Source organism: Spermophilus citellus, assembly GCF_964194105.1.
Source record: "Spermophilus citellus genome assembly, chromosome: 5".
In the NCBI taxonomy this organism is placed as follows: Eukaryota; Metazoa; Chordata; class Mammalia; order Rodentia; family Sciuridae; genus Spermophilus; species Spermophilus citellus.
Window position 1 is genome coordinate 21,991,303 of NC_138186.1, and position 20,368 is coordinate 22,011,670.

At 38.2% G+C, this 20,368-nt stretch overlaps 1 protein-coding gene across 1 annotated transcript; it reads left to right on the forward strand.

Annotated features, from left to right (window-relative positions):
- Window positions 1–16,194: 16,194 nt before the first annotated feature.
- On the forward strand, window positions 16,195–18,296 carry LOC308649791 (MAP/microtubule affinity-regulating kinase 3-like; the record flags this gene model as incomplete). Its single annotated transcript, XM_081295633.1, has 1 exon — window positions 16,195–18,296. One exon carries the CDS (start codon window positions 16,195–16,197, stop codon window positions 18,190–18,192), a length of 1,998 nt encoding a protein of 665 aa, XP_081151759.1. The 3' UTR covers window positions 18,193–18,296.
- Window positions 18,297–20,368: the final 2,072 nt, after the last annotated feature.

Consider the following 20,368-nt stretch of genomic DNA (forward strand, 5'->3'; position numbering starts at 1 on the left):
GTATATCTAGGTTCCCTATAGATGACAAACCTGAACATCCTCTCAATTATCTTTCCAAAGACAATGTTGTAGTTACTTATCAGAATATCCATATCATGCTGACAGGATCTCTATATCTATTTTACCTTGAACTGTGCATTTCTCACAGAGATTATATCTTATTTGCTGCTTATTCTCAACACCTGTTACAGATAGTGACATTGCCTTGGATCTGTTTGCTAAGTGGATGAATGACAAGTCCTTTGTCATAGATTCCTTGATTCTCTCAGCATAATTGCAGTAGAACAGATGACTATCTCATGGGGTGATATAAGTACCATTTTTTTAAAGCAATGGATTAATTAGATAACATCTTTAAGCTGCTCTTAGGGTTTGGAGAGAAATACATTTACTGTCATTGAACATTTGGAAGTAAACACTATGACATCAGCTTGGTCTAACCCTTTTCAAGCTACCAGTCTTCATCTATCACTTTCAAGAATTGCCACATGACTAAAAAAAAACTCTCTTCTATATGCTTTAGTTCTCTAGTTGCCTCAGTTGTAGGAAAAAAAAATGTCTCTTGTATTTTGGGCAGTATATATGATGATCTTCATAGTTATTCTAAGGCATATTACATGAGGCTAGACTTGTTTCAACTATTTAAATTTAAATACAAAAACTCATTTGTTTTCTCTCAGAAATCTATGTGAAATCTTTCTGCAATCCACTTATTTAAAAAAAAACTTTCCAAAAGCAATATTGTCCTCTAATGCCCTAATTAACCTCTACAAACTGTATTTGTATTCCCTCTGCAGTGATTTCAAAATCTCTATGATCCCTGGAATGCTTTTTATATCAATGGGAGAGCTGGGTTCTACTGAAAGGTTTGGATTTATTGTCTAAGTTTTGCTTATCCAATTCTTCCATGGTACTATATCCATTGTTAAAAGCAAACACTTTCTTTTCTATACTTTCTTTGTTCTTTAAGATTTGTTCTACTTGTGTTCTAATAGCAAATCATTACTGTTTGAGGGAATTTTGGTTGAATTTCCCACATTTAAAAATTACTCTGAAAATCATATTGTCAGACTAAAATTTGGCATAGAAATCAGCACAATAAGACTTTTAACATCTATGAGTCCTGCCTCCTTCACTGGTTAGATCAACTCTGACTGAACACAAGAATAATGGCAGGAAGAATCTGGGCCTTGGCAAGCTCCCTTCCCAAACTCACACTCAACCTAAGTAGTTTTACTTTTATTTGCTGTATATGTTGAACAGCTGAGTAAAGCCTTCATTTGGGAAAAAAAATTAATGGAAAACTTTGCTACAAAATATTTTAAGATCTTTTACTTTAGAGCCTGGGTAAGGCTTAGAGAAGATAGATAGAATATAAAGCTCCCTAAGGGCACCAATCCTTTTGGTTATATCTCCAATATGGCCTATTTGATATATAGTTGGCTAGTTTATCAACATTGTTCATCATACACAGAATCTCTAGGACAATTCCCATATATTATAAATGGACCCAAGGTTCATTCATTTCATACCTAAGACTGAGGAAGGCTGGTTTCTTTCATTGAGCATTCTGAAAGAGAGTGTGTGTGTGTGTGTGTGTGTGTGTGTGTGTGTGTGTGTTTGAGAGAACCTCAAATAAGCTTGACTTGGAGATTATTCTGTTTATCTGTACATTTTTAATATTCACTAAAATTTTTAAATATCTAAAATATGCAAGTACATGGCAGAAGCAAATCAGACCTTTTGTATTTCTGTTTCTTTCCAACAGTGCTCCTGCGGTGTTGTCACTTGAGGAGGACATTGCTTCGATTGCATATGACCATCATCTCTTCTCCAGTCTAGAATTAGTGGTACTATTCCTTTTGGGAAAATGGCCTTGCTGTACTCTATGGATTCTAGGGAAAAGGGTATCAATACAGCCCTCTGGAAACTCATGGACACTGAGTCACATGACCCTGTTAGCCAAACAAAACTACTACTATGGGATTTGTACTTCATCTAGAAAGAAATAAGTTCTCTTCTCTTAGACTAGTGAGATGAGGTGAGCCTGAATAATTGCAGACACTTCTTCATCACCTGTAGGCTTGCTCAGCTTTCATGTGTGTGATAGAAGGATTGATTTATATATGTTCATGCTAGTATGCTTAGGTGGCAAGGAGTCTATCTCCCTGGCAGGATGCCTCTAGCATGACTCTACCCAGGAAAAAGGCAGTTTCTACAGAGAAGTTTTGTTTCTGAGATGTTTTCAGTTTTAGTTTTCCCACTTCCAAGCACTGCCATCTCTTCTTGCTGCAGGAAAAGTTTGGAAACTAAAAGTAAATTTTATGACAGATTGCTCAGCAGTCTGTCCTGTGGTTGTTATAAAAACAAACATGTATTTAGTAGTTTTTTACCTTTTAACTCTCTCTTGTTTGCAATATACAAATTATTCCAATATGCAATCTACAAATGTTCACTGTAAAATATATGCTTTTCCTGTAACCTCTTTTCTTGTACTGATGACATGGGTCTATCTTGTAAGCTTCTGCATTAAAAAGAATTAAACCAATAATCCATTTAAGTCATTACAATTAAGCTACCTCCATATTTCTTCTGTGAAAACATGAGCATATAACTATCCTTAAAGTAGAATTCGTTTTCTTTTATTCTTCTGTAAGTTAGTTCCTATCATCTCAAATAATGTGTACTCCACAGACTCCTTTTCACTCCCTGAAAAGTAGAGTGGAAAAGATAATTTGAAATTAAGGATAGTAGAGTGGAAATGATAAATTGGAGTTAAGGATCACAATAAAGTCTCTGCTAACACTTTGGTCCTTATTGCTCAACTTAACTGAGTCCTACTCCTATTAGACCTTAAAAGACGTCTATGGTTGAAAAAAAAAAGAGCATCATTTTATCAGAGGACATTTCATTAATAATACAAATGAGCAAAGCTTGAAAGTTTCTTTATTCTAGTTTATTTTTATTCTTAGTACTGAGAATTGAACACAGAGCCTTTTCCTGGGAAGGCAAGCATTTTACCCGCCAGCTACATCCCAAGTCCTGAGAGTTTCTTCATTCTAAAGACACAATGGAAATACATAATTCCAATGTATAACTTCTCTAAATTTTATTTGCTTCTCTGTTGTTACAAGGGTAGACTCTCATAACCAGACTACCCGTGGCTACAGAGCCTGGCATCGTATGTTACTCCTAAATTGCTCCAACCCTGCAATAATTGACCACCTTTCTGACAAAGGGATGCTGCAAGCTGGAGAGAAATGCATATTTTTTTTTATTTCGTTTGTATGTGGAGCTGAGGATGGAACCCGGGCCGCACGCATGCCAGGCGAGCGAGCTACTGCTTGAGCCACATCCCCAGCCTCTAAAATGCATATTTAAGTCATATAAAATGTCAAAGGATTTTAGATTTATATGTGATATTGGAATCTAAATATCAGCTTTGGCATGTGATTTAGATTGAGAGGTTGTAAAGTTTTTCTCCTACTGGCAAAGATTTCCCTGGGGATTTTATTTATTTTGTTTGTTTGTTTAAATTAGGTATATCAAAGTGCTTAACTATATGCACAAAGAATTATGTTTATACTTAAGCAAATAATTTAGCTCCTTATTATAAGTTGTCATAACACTTGTTTGGAATGGAGTTCTGAAGATATTGTAATGTCCAAAAATGCTTGTAAATTATTTTCCTTGTTAATTTTCCAATGCAAATCTTTATTAACTATACTTATATAAGAGAACAACAATTCAAAAAAAAAAACAAAAAAAAAGGACACAATTAGAAATAGAGTGTTCATGCCCCTGGGGTGCAAGGGTTTTTCAGTCCCAAAGAAGGAACTTTGAGGATTCAACAGATAGGGTTTGGATATTTTATGACTCACGTGCTCCTTGGTGGTGGCAGGCCAGGATACAATAGAGGGCTGCACGGCATGTACAAGCAGAGGAAAATATGGGGTAGGCTGCTTGCTCACTGCAGAGGTGAAGTTCTTCAGAAGTTTTATTAGTATATTCTTCTACTTTATAACCAAGGTCACTCTGCTTTATTCCTCACCTGAAGATTAGAGAGAAAGGAAACAAACAGTTGCTCCTCTCCATTTTCTTCCTTATCACATTCTTTGGAGTCCTTACCTCACTGCCAGGAACAATACCTTCCTAGGTACTGACTAGTGTTTACCCCACACAGAGATAGGAGATATAGGTAAAGGAAGAGCCAGCTCCTCACAATAAGAATAAGGATTCTTGCCAGATGTGGTGGCCTATGCCTGTAATCCCAGCAATTTTGGTTGAAGCAAGAGGATCTCAAGTTCAAGGCCAGCCTAGCAATTTAGGAGAGGTCCTATCTCAAAATAAAAACTTAAAAAAAAAAAAAAAACTAGGAGTATGGCTCAGTGGCTTAATGCCCCTGGGTTCACCCACAGTACTAGGAAAAAATTAAAAAGGGATTCTCACAAATCATGTAATTAACAGAAGAAATAATAAATCTTTCTTAAAAATATATATTTTGATTTTTAATCGACACAGCTAATTGTACATACTTATGAGACACAGGTGATATTTCAAGATGTGTATAAAAATGTGTAACAATGTGTCAGGATCATATCAATTTAATTGGCATATATCCTTAGGTATTTATCTGTCTCTGTGCTTGGAACATTCAAAATACTCTATTAGTTATTTAGTAATATATAACTGCTGTCAAACATATTTACTATGCTATAGAACATTAGAAGTTACTCCTCTCATCCAACTGCACCCCTGTACTTCTCCTCAACCCTTCTTCTTCTAGTTCCTTCCCAGGCTCTGATTACCACAGTTCTATTCTCCAAGGAAGTAAACAACTTATCTTTGCCATCCAATATTGGAATGAGGCTGTTGTTATTGAAAACTTAACTGCTATATTTTCTGAGGTACTCACATATTACAGCAACTTAAGTTTCTACATTTTCATTAACTACTTCAAGGGTAAATGGAATGGCAAAAGAAGACTTGTCCCCACCCAAAGCTATGCCTAGTTTTCATTAACAAATAAGAACTACTCAAATACCATTATCAGATATTCTTACCAATACTATACATTGCTTATTTAAAAGTCTTTGCAGGCCTATAATTATCATTATGTTCACATACATTGTGTTCAAAGTGTATAGTTTTTTTTCTAGCTCTCTAGACAAATATGCCAAGCAGCATATAGAATTGCACAATGAAAACTTCTTAAATGTACAAAACACAGTAAAATGTGAACAAATACCAAGAATATTTTAGCTTTAAGATGATTTTGAATTGAGAGAAAAAGGCCAATAGAACTAAGTTCTATATTACTTTCAGAAATCAAGATATCTCTGTGGTCTAAATGCATCTTACTAGGCAAATCAGAGTTAATGTTGGCATCCAAGAGGCACAGAATGAAATGCAAAAAAAAAATTGATTTTGTCCATTAACTATATTAATAAAAAAGTAAAAATTGCTTATCAGATAACCTATCTGATAACTTCATGGATCATTAAAAGTATTGAGAGGCTTATCTGCAATATGGTTTTGAAGTTCTTTAACATACTCTTTATGGGGGAGAAAATGCAACATTTTTTCCCAGTGAATTCAAAACCATTTCTTCTATGTAATTCTAGATGAGGTTTTACATTTGGCTTTTGCTGAGAGGACTTATTGTGCCTTGGGGGCGTAGGCAATTTACAGAGGGCAAATTTGCCTTTCTTCATTCAAACTGTCCTTCCCAATCTCTTTCCAGTTTGGTGGTGTTATGGTGGTGAAGATGGAAAATGCATCTCCACTTCTCTACTTCCCTGAGTTAGGAGCTGAATACCCTTGTTCATATCTTCCATCCACTTTTCTACTAAAACCCAGATTCCCATGTCATTGGTATATTGCCTTTAAGAAGTTTTTGAGGAAACATGATGATTAACAGTGAATGTTTGAAAGTTTCACTTTCCATGGTTGTTTTCAGCTATGAGAATATATGTAATCTCCAGTCAGTCTCTAAATAGAGCCATCAGAATGAGAAGTACAGAGACTACATGGTAAAAAGGGAGCATGGAAGAAGGCCTCTTGGTTTGTCCTGTTATTCGCTTGTGTGTGTTTGTGTGTGTGTGTGTGTGTGTGTGTGTGTGTTAGAGACAGTTTGGTAGGTGACTCCAGAGTTGTGGTACTCTGTTGCAAGATGATGGTGGGTAGGTGTCCACTCGATAGAGAACATGGATGCTCAACCTCCTGAGATTGAGACTTGGAAGCATTCCCCTTAGAGAGGGGTGGGCAGGGCCTGCTGTAACTATCAATCTTAGCTTATTCCTCCTTTTAGATTTCTCTCCTGATGCAGTTACAAAGATGCCCACTCACATACTGATGTTGCTAATCCCAGAGCTGGAAATGCTACAGTGGTTTTCTTTGGAGTTGAGGTTCTAGGTTAGTGTTTCCTCCATCCCATTTTTATACTTTTATTCCATAAAACTAATTTGAATCCTAAAGATAAAATGACATGAAATAATATGTAACACAAGATCGGGTCCTCTCATGAAATATTGGAACATACATGAGTAATTGAAATTTTGAGACAAGAGAGCATTTGGTAGCATTGATATAGAAGTAAGTTAGCTCAAGAAGAGCCTTCTGAATCAGACCTTGTAATTTGGAAGGATCTACTGTAAGTCACTGTAAATAAGAAGAAACTGAAGGTCCAAATGAATGGAGGTGAATCAGAAGTAGCCAACATTTCCCAGGCCTTTAGATGCTTATTTTACTCACTTTAACTTTATCTATGGAGTGACATGGTTAATAGGTGGTCTGTGACATTTCCTCAAGCTTCAGAAACACTTGAGGATTTGATGCTGAATTGAATCCTCCTGTGACAAATTCACAGAATGACAGAAGGACATCAGATCCATAATAATGGCACAAGCCTAGAGAGCATCTTTGCCTCATCCTTGGAATAGATAATTAGGTAAACTGTACTTTGCCAAACTGGCATAATGATGAGAAGTGTCTCTAGCAGGAAGTAGGAGGTAGCCATGTACCCTGAGGGGGCAATGTGACTGGAAGGCATAATGACAGGGAACTGTCATGCACCCTAAGGGAACAGTGAGGAAACTGAAGGTGAATGGCTTCCTTCAGCTGTGCACACCAGCCTTGTCTCTCGTGATGAAGTGTGTTTGGGGTTCTGTGCCAGGTGGCTTCTACTTACTTATTCATAAAGTTCAATAATTGGGTACTTAGAGAAACCTGTCGCTTCTCTTGACTTTGATAATTGACCAAAACTACTTCTGTGGATTGAACAGTGACTGTTTCAATGCATTTCATTGAATTTACTTTCCTAATTTTTTTAAGAGAGAGAGAGAATTTTTTTAATATTTTTTAGTTTTCGGTGGACACAATATCTTTATTTTCATGTGGTGCTGAGGATAGAACCCAGCACCCTGCCCACGCCAGGCGAGCGTGCTACCGCTTGAGCCACATCCCCAGCACTCCCAAATATTTTCAAATATTAAATTTATTTAAAAATTATTTTTCAAGCAAGCATTTGAGTGATAGTAAACTTCTCAATAACTTCTAGCTGGGAAGGTGGCTGCCATAACTCCCATACAAAGTTGCCTGATGGCTTACTTATTGTGATACAGCATCTAACGTTTTATAATAAAAACCTTTCTTCTATACATCATTTTTCCCACGAGAACAGAACATCAAGTGAAGCACAACATAATGTACTGACATTTATCAACCTGGAGGGGAAAGTTCCCAACATTGGTTTTTACCATGACCAAGTTTTAAAAAGGAATAACTTTTTTAAAAGGGAAAATTATCTTTAATAATTTTGGGGTATATTTTATAAATAATATTCTATGAATTTGCTTTTTCTTTTATTTTGACACAGCTTCTCATTATGTTGCATAGGGTCTCACTAAGTTGTTGAGGCTGGCCTCAAATTTGTGATACTCTCGCCTCAGCTTCCAAAGTTGCTGGGATTACAAGTATGTTCCACTTCACTGCCTTATATAATTCATTATATGATTTGATAAACATTTTATTTTCAGTATGTCCTTTAGCAGAAATACATTGAAAAAAAATTGAATGTGGATAATAAATGTTAAGGGCTAAATTTCTGGAAGTCAAGAAAGTTGATGATTGTGTAGATTGTTTAACGGTATTTATATTCACCGTGGGGCTTGAATTGATGATACTCCTGATCATGTGAAACTCAGAAAACATGGATACTGTAAACAAACATTGGTACCTACTCAAAACGTTAGACATTTTTAAACATAAAGGTATTTGTTTAATGCATGCAGTTCCAGAATGTGAATTTATGCATTTATTCTTGAGATACACCATTTCATTGAGAATAATAATTGTCCTGTACTAATCTCATTTTTGGTTCTGAATTTTTATGACCACATGTATTCCTGTTATTGCATTTGATTTCATCAATAAAGGAATAGCTTCATGTTTAAAAGATGTTTGAAATGTGATGATTTCATAACAATGGCATTCAACTAAGGATCAGTCAAAACAGAAGAAAACAATTTCAGAAATTATCTAATAATGATTTATAATTTTTCTTTCAAGATATGAAAACAAATACATCCAGAATTTCACTCTGTTAAGATGAGACATTTATTATTGCTTATAGTCTTCAAAATTGGCATGCTGACTGGAGTGAGATGAAATCTTAGTTTTGATTTGCATTTCTCTAATGGCTAGAGATGTTGAACAGCTTTTTATATATTTGTTGATTGATTGTATTTCTTTTTCTGTAAACTGTTCAGTTCCTTTGCCCATTTACTGATTGGATAATTTGGGTTTTTTGGTGTTCAGTTTTTTGAGTTCTCTTTATGTCCTGGAGATTAATGCTCTATCTGAGGTACATGTGGTGAAAATAGTCTCCCATTCTATAGGCTCTCTTTTCACTTTATTGATTGTTTCCTTTGTTGACAAGAAGCTTTTTAGTTTGAATCCATACCATTTATTGATTCTTGATTTTACATCTTATACTTTAGGAGTCTTGTTAAGGAAATCCATTCCTAAGCCTACCTGGTAAAGATTTAGGGCCACTCTCTGCTATTAGACATAGGGTCTCTGTTCTAGTTCCTAAGTCTTTGATCCACTTTGAGTTGCATTTTGTGCAGAGTGAGATATAGGGGTTTACATATGCAATTCCAGTTTTCCCAGCACCATTTGTTGAAGAGGCTTTCTTTTCTCCAATGAATGTTTTTGGTGCCTTTGTCTAGTACAAGTTAACTGTATTTGTTACTATGGCTCTTGTAGTACAGTTTCAGGTCTAGTATTATGGTGCCTCCTACTTCACTATTCTTGCCAAGGATTGCTTTGTCTATTCTGAGTCTCTAATTTTTCCAAATGAATTTCATAGTTGTTTTTTTCTATTTATATAAGAAATGTCACTGGGATTTTAATAGCAAGTGCATTAAATCTATGTGATGCTTTTGGTAGTGTGGCCATTTTGACAATATTAATTCTGCCTATTCAAAAGCATGGGAGAACTTTTCATCTTCTAAGGTCCTCTTCACTTTTTTTTCTTTAGCATTCCATAGTTTTTATTGTAGAGGTCTTCGCAAGGATTTGGGGGAAAAGGTATTGCTAGTGGGACTGCGAATTTGTGCAAACATTATGGAAAGCAGTATAGAGATTTCTCAGAAAACTTGGAGCGGAAGCCCCATTTGACCCAACTAACCCATTCCTTGGATTATACCCAAAGGACTTAAAATTAGCATAGTACAGTGACACAGCCACATCAATGTTGATAGCAGCTCAATTCACAAAAGCCAAACTATGGAACCTAGATGCCCTTCAACAGATGAATGGATAAAGAAAATGTGGTAGGAATGATGGTGGTTTGAGTTAGACATCATTACCCTAAGTACACATTTGAGGATATGAAAGGTGTGAAAATACTTTGTGTACAACCAGTGACTTGAAAAATTGTGTTTCATATGTGCATTATGAAATGAAATGCATTCTGCCATCATGTATAACAAATTAGAATAAATAATTTAATGAAAAAAAGAAAATGTGTATATACACAATGGAATATTACTCAGCCTTAGAGCAATGAAATGATGTCATTTGCAGGTAAATGGATGGAGCTGCAGAATATCATGCTAAGCTAAATAAGTGAATCCAAAAAACCAAAGGCTAAAGATTTTCTCTGACATGTGAATGCTAACTCACAATAAGGAGGTAGGGGCTAGGGAAGAATAGATGTACTTGAGGTTGCACAGAGGGAAGGGAAGGGAAGGGAGTGGATATGGTATAAGAAGGGTAATAGAATGAATTGGATATAATTACTGTATGTGCATATATGATTACGTGAATGTCATGATACTACTTTGTGTACAAGCAGAAGAGTGAGAAGTTGTACTCCATTGATGCAGGATGGATCAAAATTTATTGTACCATCATGTGTGCCAATTAGAGCAAATAAAAAAAGATGAGACATTTGAGAGTATTATGATTGCTTTATGAATTTGGTGAAAACATTTAAGATTTCAGATAAATTTACTTGTTATTGTGATCATGATAAGGAGGCCCATTTTAGTGGGCTGTGGCATAATGGTAAAAGGAATTTTCTTGCTAAATTAAGAAATCCACTATCAGACATGAACTTGGAATCGGCATTTCTGAAAACATAGCTCCTAACTACATCCAAATAAACTGCAATAGTCAACACATCAAATTAATAGATGTGAAAAATATCAAACACTTTGATATCTAAATAAAGTAATTAAACTATTAAAAATACTTCAGCACAGAACTGTGCTTTTTATTCTCATTTTGATTTTTTCAGATTTTACAAATATTTGAGACTTATAAAAACTTTGTGAATCCTCTTGGAAAATAGTATCAAATATTTTGGAAATGAGCCTGGCAAGTCATTATTGCGTTTTGCCTAAAACCAGTTGGAAATCTTAAATCAAAATATCCAATCAATTGAATGTTTAAAAAGGTCATCTTTTGAATCTTTTTAGCAAATTTGGATTATTGAACACTAAGCTTGCAAACAAAATCTCTACCTACAAAAATCAAGGGACCAATTCAACAAATGAATGATGTGTGCCTAGGCTCTCTAGTCTTAATTTGGAAATTCTGAAATTGTTGTTTGGAATCTTGATTGTAATGGACATTTATTTTTAATTAGAAAGTTACAGATTCTGTTATTTTGTGCTGTGATAGTAACATATCACAGAAACTTATATTTTACAGTTCAGGAAGCTGAGAGTCCAAGATCCATGAGATAGCATTTGGTGATAACTTTCTTGCCGGGTCATCCCATGGCAGAGGGTATAGAAGGGTAAGGGGGCACTAACTTGCCCTGTTATGAAATCCTAGTCCCATCATAACAGCATAATCCACTTATGAGGGCAGAGCCTCATCACCTCAACAAACTTACCTCATAATATTCTTTCAGTGACATTAAATTTCAATGTGAATTTTGGAAAGGACACAGAATCAAATCATAGCAGCCTTATTGACATGAAATAAAGATTATAGATTTATACCATCTAAATTTGGCACTAATGTAAAAAGAATCATAAACAGAGATAAGATGTTAGCATATTTTGCATGGTGAAAACATTAGATGAAGAGAGGCACTTTGAAGAGAAGGGAGACCTATAAAAATACTTGGCTAAAGTAAGCACACATTTTTAAATAAAAATTTGAATTTAAGATATTCTTTATAATAATTGTCACTGAGTTTAACAGGGATATCAGTAATTGTAGAAAGATTGTTTTCCTGATTAAAAATATAATATGCTGAAAAGAGTCGACTGAGAAAATCAGTATAGGCAAATAATATTAATCACAAAATTTAAACATGACCAGGACTGTGGGAAATGCACTGAAATTTTTAAATGAGATCTTCTTTAAAAATATATTCTTCGGAAAAAAATATCTCTGACATGAGATTAAAGAACACATGAGGTTAAGAATCTGATTAAAGAACATGGATATGGATGTCTACAAAGAGCTATCATTCTTCAAGAGTTTATAGCCAATATAAAGATTTTATATTTTTTAAAGACACTTTGGAACTTATGAAAATGTAGAATTTTAATTTGCATAAAATATTTTATTTAAAATGAGTTTCTGACTAGAACCATTGTATTAAATAAAGCCATTACTTGTTTTCACTGGAACTGTTGTATTTTACTAGAATCATTAGTTTTTAACTATACCATTGTAAAGGCATAGTGAGAAAATAAAGCTGATCATCAGCCCATATAAAATGTTCCAAATAATGTATAATTTTATTGCTGACTACTTCTTATGCCCCTCCTTTTTTAACTCTCCAAAATGTTTCACTTTAAATCTTAAATTATATGGTCACAACATAAAATTTAGACACAATAATCTAAGTTTTTCAGTGGTTGTTTAATACCAAAACACAACACCAACAAAACAAAATAATCTGTCAGACCTCTATTGAGAGCACCTTATGGAAGGCCCATGAGGCTTGAAATCTTACATTTATTGATGTTGCCACAGGTGAACATGAGTCACTGAGAAAAGGTTAAAGTATTCACAGTATCGGCCACTTAATGGGGGAGAATATTTAATAGTTATTGTACAAATGTGGTAGGCTCAAATGATACCTGTCTACTAACTGCAAATAGTATGTATTTTGAATTTGTTGTAGCATCTTGATATGGTTGAAAGCCCAGTCCAATAAGGAGGACACGGTTTTGAGAAAAAAGAAAACGAAGGCTTATTGCTTTGCTAACAAGGGAGAAACACAGGAGACTTCTGTCCCAAAGGCTGTGATTCTGCCTATCAGCAGGAACAGGGGGCTTATACAAAGGTGATTCAAAGGCTACATTCTACATGTTCTCTGTCTGGAGTTGTAATTCACTTGTTAATTTTGGAGAGAGTCATTTCTGAGATCATCTGGTACCATCCCCAAAGTCTGGATTACATCCTTCCTTTGGTGGGTGTGAACTCTAAGAGAGAGAAAGTTTCCTGAAATGGGGGAAAAAACATAATCCTGTTCCCCCTGAAATTAGGGAGAAGCAGTGAGAGAAGAAGAGAATAAAATATGTATTTTAAAAATGAGTTACAGGGACAGAGCAGCAAGAGCTCTAATCAAAACACAAGGTGCACTGTTACATTGACACCAGATGTGTGTAGCACTATTAGAATATAATGTGTGAAAGCATTCAATGTGGACAAGAAGACTGCTATTAACAAGGAAATGCTGCACCAATGTGCATGTGCCCAAACACACACACACACACACACACACACACACACACACACACACACACACATTCTCTCTCTCTCTCTCTCTCTCTTCTGGTAATTAAGAATACAAAGAAATGGTAAACTACGATCAAGATTTTAGAAAATGTATAGAAATTTTTAAATGAGATCATGGTTTGAAAATATATTGTTCAGAAACATACTTGTGACATGATATTAGGGAACACATGAGGCTAAGAATCTGATTAAAGAACATGGTGTATGCAAAGGACTATCATATGATTCAAATAGTTTATGACTAATATAAGGATACATTGGTACATACAGACTTGTGGTATTTTCATTGTTACAAAATGGTTTTTTAAATGAGTTTTTGACTAGAAACATTATAGTAAATAAAACCATTATTTATTTTAAAAGGAACTATTGTTTTAGTAGAATCATAAGTTTTTAACAGTATCATTTGTATAGATATACTTAGAAAATAAAGCTAATTATCATCCCATATAAAATATTATAAAAATGCATAATTTTATTATTGAACATTTCTTGTGCCCTTTTTGTCCCATGCTCAAAATGTTTCAGTTTGAATATTATCTGGTCACCCCATAAAACTCAGACAAAATAATTTAAGTTTGTCAGTGGCTGTTTAAAATCAATAAAACAAGAAATAAAAAGAAAACAATCTATCAGATCAAATGAAAGCCCCTGATGGAAGGTCCTTAAGATGAAAAACCTTATAATGACATTAAACAATTACCACTTATTGATATTGTTAAGATGAAGATGAATTATTGAGAAAAGGTAAAATTATTCACAGTATCAGTCATTTAAATGGGGGAAATCATATAAAAGTTATGCTACAAATCTGGTGGTCTCATATGATACCGATCAGATGATTGTAAATAGGAATGAATTTTGAATTCTTTATATCATCTTGATATTGTGGAAAGCTCAGTCCTAGGTCCCCAATGCCAATCCAATAATGAGGACAACATTTTGAGAAAAAGGAAAGGCAGGATTTATTGCTTTGCCAGCAAAGGAGAAACACAGGACACTCCGGTCCTAAATGCTGTGATACTGTACAAAATCAGAAAGAGGGGGCTTTTAAAGAGGAAATTCAAAGGCTATATTGCAAATGATCCCTGTCTGGAGTTGTAATTCACTTGTTAATTTGGGAGAGAGTGATTTCTGAGATCTTCTGGTACCATCCCCAATGTGTGGATTACTTCCTTCCTTTGGTGGGTGTGAACTCAAGGAGAGATAAATCTGCCTGAAATGGGGAAAAAGCTAATCCTATTCCCCCTGAAATTAGGGAGGAGCAATGAGAAAAGAAGAGAAAAAAACATATCTATTTGAAAAATGAGTTAAAAGGGGCGAAGCAGCAAGAACTCTATACAAAACACAAGGTGGACACAGTTAAATTGACACCAGTTGTGTGTAGCACTATTAGAATATAATGTGTGAAAGCATTCAATATGGACAAGAAGACTGCTATTAACAAGGAAATGCTGCAGCAATATGCATGTGCCCCTATAAACACACACATTTTTCTGTAATTAAGAACACAAAGCAATGGTAAACCATTTATTCCACAAGTATTTGATGAGTACAATCCAAATGCCAGGCACATTTTTGAATGTTTTGTATTTGTTCACAAAATGACCTAATTTCCAAAATTCATGCCATAGGGTAAGATATAAAATTTCAGCAGATGGAGTACGGCTGCACTTGAAACTGCACCCGGGTTGATTTTGAGAATGACTCCGAAGTCTTAACTGGCCACATGTGTGACACATTTTGTTTCTTTACTGATATTAAAAAGCCAACATGTTCAGTACCTGAAGTAAATTAATAATCTCCTTTAAAGATACAGGTATTTGGCAGAAATGCAAGACAACTTTTACAAAGAAGAGAGGTGAAGCTAGTATTTGCATATTGCGGCCCCTACAATTATTGAATAAAGGAGGTTTGAAGACTTTTGAAAGACACTAGAGAAAAAAAGCAGATGAGCAATACACTAGAGCCTGGGTCCCTGACCTGTTACCAAAAACCTTGGGCCTTGTCCCTGATGGCCATGCAACAATGAGGAGAAGGTTTTGAGATCAAGGTAAAAGGAGGTTTATTGCTTTGCCAGCAAAGGGGAAACACAGGGGACTCCTGTGCCAGAAGATTTGATTCTGCCCATCAGGGAAAACAGAGGGTTTTTAAGGAGACTATTCAAAGGCTCCACTCCAGGTGTGCCCTGACCAGGGGTTCCCAGGTGCATCCTGATGGTGTGTTATGATTAACTAGTTTATCTGGGAGATCATCACTTCCTAGTTCTTCTGGTGACTTCTCCTTCCTGTGGAGAACAGATAACTCAAGGCAATCTTGTTCCCTGCCCCCAGGTTAGCGAGGGAGAAAGGGAGAAGGGGAAAAGAAAAACATTTCCCTCTTAAAATAAGCAGCCAGGGTTATATTCAAAAGGTAAAGTGGACCACTCTTACAACCCCAGTGCTTTCACCAATCAACTTCACCGTCCAAATTGAATTGTCAAGTGTGTTTATGTCCAGCTGAATATTTGTGGAAAAAAAAAATAGTTCTCTTTTTCATCAGGTCTTGACCCACAAACTGTCAAGTTCCTTAGACAGACCAAGCGCCTGGGTCCTTGGTCCACTTAGGGTGCATATGACCCCTCTTTATGCAGTCAGTACCTTTATGACTGCATTGACTGCCTAGGAGATAATAGAATGAGAATCCTAGAAATGAGTGGACCTAGAACCACTCCTCATTTGCCTTTTGGCCTTTGATGTTCCCAGAGCGAGTTTTTAAACTGGGCACGATATTTGTTGGTAAAAGGCAGTTGTGGCTGTTTTTTCCCCAACCCATCTCCAACTCTCTCCTTGTTTTCCCCACCCCCTGTCCTTGCCTAGCCCTCACCTATCCTAAATTTTCCAGTGACACCCAGACCCATCGATCATCAACTTGGGTCAAACCATGCACCCCTCGCATGGAGCTAGACGGGCAGAAGACACCTCCCAGACCGGGCACTCTGGAGCACAGCGCCAAAAATCCACAGCTTCCTCTGCAGGTGAACAGCCTCGCATTGGAGATTACAGAGTCCTGAAAACCCTCGGCAAGGGGGCCTTCGCCAAAGTCATGCTGGCCCGTCACGTCATCACAGATAAAGAAGTGGCAATCAAGATCATCGATAAGAGACATCTGAAGCCACAAGCCCTCCAAAAGATGTACAGAGAGGTGAGAATCCTCAAGATGTTAGACCACCCACACATCGTGAAGCTCTATGAAGCTCTGGACTGCGAAAAAGCACTCTGTTTGGTCCTGGAGTACGCCAGTGGAGGGAGAGTTAAGGACTATGTGGCCAAGAAAGGAAGACTGCAGGAAGAGGAGGCAAGATCTATATTCCGGCAGATCGTGTCTGCAGTCCAATATTGTCACCAAAAGCAGGTCGCCCACCGAGATCTGAAGGCGGAGAATCTGTTATTTGACGCTAGGATGAACATCAAGCTAGCCGATTTTGGACTCAGCAACGAGTTTACACTTGGGTGTAAACTCGACACGTTTTGCGGCAGTCCGCCCTATGCAGCTCCAGAGCTCTTCCAGCGCATAGAGTACGATGGTCCCAAAGCCGATGTGTGGAGTCTTGGAGTGGTTCTGTACACCCTAGTCACCGGGTCGCGTCCTTTTGTTGGGCACAATGTAAGAGAAATCAGAGACAGGGTGCTACAAGGTAGATACCGAATCCCTCTGTACATGTCAACAGAATGTGAAGATCTGCTGAAACGCTTCCTGGTGCTCAATCCAACTAAGCGAAGCACCCTGGCCGAAATTATGGGAGACAGGTGGATCAACAGAGGCCTTGATGTCCTCCAACCCTTTGTTGGTCCAGGGGTGGCCATCTCCCACAGAAACATCTCGTTGGCTAAGGTGCAGCCAAGCAGGGTCCTCAGAAAGAGCACCAGCTGGCCTCCTCAACGCAAAGTGCAGCGAAGCGTTTCCACTGAGAAGCAGACACAGTCCCTGGACCATGCTGGAACTGGGCCATATCCGACCAGCACTGCCCAGAGTCACCTCAGAGAACATCAAATGGCCTCCCAGAAATCCGGCGGCAGTGCTGTGGGAGGAAAGGGAATTTCTCCAGCCAGGCCCGTACCTGGGATCACCATCAGTCCCAAGGAGCTGGAGACTCCTGAATTCAAGAAAATGCCTGCTGCCTACAAGAGCAGCACACCATCTGGAGGGAGGACACTGTGGAGTAAGTATATCTGCCGCAAAACAACAAAAGCAGACACGCGTTCAGTTAGCCGGAATGGTCAGAACAACAGCACCTTCCCTGCTCAGAGCCCTCCAGCGACTTCAACCCACAGTGTCCCAAGTACCTCCACCCGGGGCTGCATCTGCTTCCCCAGAGCCAGTGCCCTTCGTCGAATGTTCCACCGCCAGCCCCGGGAACGCCAAACTGCAACACGCGAAGGTCCTCTTGCCTCACCCAGCTGCTGCCATCCAGCTGAAGAATTGCCCCAGACTCAGAGAGGCACCACTTGTGGTTTTACATCTAAATTCACAAGAAGGCCTCCAGCTGAGTCTGAGAAGACCCTGAGATATAAGGGCTCAAGTCATCATGTCTCTGCTGAGCAGAGAAAGGAGAACCAACAAGCAAAACCTCGCTCCCTGCACTTCACCTGGAGCATGAAAATCACCAGTGCCATGGATCCCAGTGACATCATGAGGGAAATCCGCAGGGTGCTGGATGCCAACAACTGCCAGTATATGCACAAGACGCCCTTTCTGCTCTTCTGCATCCATGGAGATGGGTACACCGAGGAAGTGGTGCAGTGGGAGATGGAGGTATGTAAACTCCCCAGACTATCTCTCAACGGGGTCCGATTAAAGCCTATATCCAAGAACTCAAAGGCCTTCAAAAATATGGCTTCGAAAATTGCCAGTGAGCTCCAACTGGAACCCAGTCATTAGAACGAAAATGAAGCCGCAACACTGCTGCTTCTATATGTCCTCAACACTGATGGACATATAGAATAACATCTAGGCAATTGTTGGGAGCAGTGACTAAATTAGGGTTTTCTCTAATTGTCCCGGGAGGTGATGCCCCTCGTGGGAATTCTTGATGCAAGGCGCTGGTCAAGACTGCCCAGTTACTTGGGTTAAGACCTGTTCCACCTAGGGAGGTATTCAGTTCTTGAACTTGTGGTTCAGGTGGCAGGGCTCAGCGGTGGAACGTTATGGGCACAAGCTGCTACTCATAATTGGACTGGCCATACATATGACATTGGTTTTGATGGCTTTGTCCAAATTTTCTCACACACACACAAAAAAACCTTTTAAGGATAAAACTTGTGTAACAAACGTGTTGAGCTGGCTCCTGACCGTTGCACTCTACCAGAGTGTAATGGACACCAAGTTCCAGCTTTTTCACCCCTTGGATTTCTGTCTTTTCTCATCCCCCATGGCCCCTCATCTGGTTTCCTCAATCAACCACCCTGCAGGTGGCAGGAGATGGGACCCAAACAGGCTATTACACTGTGGAGTGCAATGACCACAAGCCATCTCAGTGTGATCAATGAAAGGGGTTTTGGGAGAAAGTTTGTGCAAAGCAAGCCCAACCAGGGTCATAAATAGGGGCAACACGATTATGATGACCAGCTTGCTTTGATAAACTTCTAACTCCCACACCTGGCATCCAAACCTCATGGTCAAGAAGTGAAGAACTCCATGAGTGTCACAGAACCTCTGTTTGAACAGATGGTTCCCATAGCAACTGGGACGTCTCAAGGGGTGCTTTCCCACTGAGAGTTCCCAAGACAGCCTTTGGCTTTGTCACAGAACATTTCAAAAACACTAATCCGATGCTTCAGAGAGGCATTGTCATTTCCATCTTCCATCTTCTACATCATGACCTGAAAATCTGAGGTGAAGAACACCACACCTGGGAGTGGAAGCGGGTCTTTACTATGAATGCCCTAAAGTCATGGGACGCCGAAAAAGAAAAAAAGAGAGAGAAAGCGGCATTTGAGACATGCCAATTCCTAACAGTACAGTGCTCCATCAATGGCTTTCATTTCAGAGGTACTCCATCTCTCCTTACATGCTCTCCATTGAATGATCCCAAGACAGCCATTGCCTCTGTCACAGACCTGTAAAGAACCCTAATGCAGTTGCTGCCTCAGACAGTCATTGTCATTTCCATCTTCCATCTTCTACATCATGACCTGAAGTTCTGAGGTAAAAAACACCACACCCGAGGTGGAAGCTGGCCTTACTATGAAAGAACTAAAAGTCATAGGATCCTGAAAAAGAAAGAATGACCCATTTGAGACCTGAAAATTCCTAACAGTTCAGTGCTCCATCAATGCCTTTCAGTTTACAGGTTATATGTCTCTTCTAACATGCTCTCCACTTCATGTTTTCAAGATAGACATTGCCTCTGTCACAGAAGATTTCAACAACATTAACCTAGCTGCTGCTTCAAACAGTCATTGTCATTTCCATCTTTCATCTTCAACAGCATGACAGTAAATTTGGGGGAAAATACTCCAAACCTGGGGTGCATTCTGCCTGTACGCTGAATGCCCTGAAGTCATGGAACCCCCAGAAGAAAAAAAGACCCATTGGAGACCTGCCAATTCCTAACAGTTCAGTGCACCTTCATTGGCTGTCACTTCTGAGGTCATACATCTCTACTAACATGCTCTTCATTTAATGTTCCCAAGACAACCATTGACTGTCACAGAAATTCTCAGAACCCTAATCCAGTTGCTGCTCCACACAGGCATTGTCGTTTCCTTCTTCCATCTTCTACATCATGACACTGAAATCTGAGGAAAAGAACACCATGCCTGGGAGTGGATGCTGGCCTTTACTATGAAAGACCTAAAGTCAGTGAAGAAAAGAAAGACCTGCTTTAGACCTGCCAATTCCTAACACTTCAGTGCTCTGCAATTGGCTATCACTTCTGAGGTAATTTCTCTCTGTGTTAACATGCTCTCCATTTACTATTGACAAGATAGGATTGCCTCTGTCACAGAACATTTCAAGAACCCTAATCCACTTGCTCCTTCAGACAGGCATTGTCGTTTCCATCTTCCATCTTCTACATCATGACAGTGAAATCTGAGGAAAAGAACACCAAGAC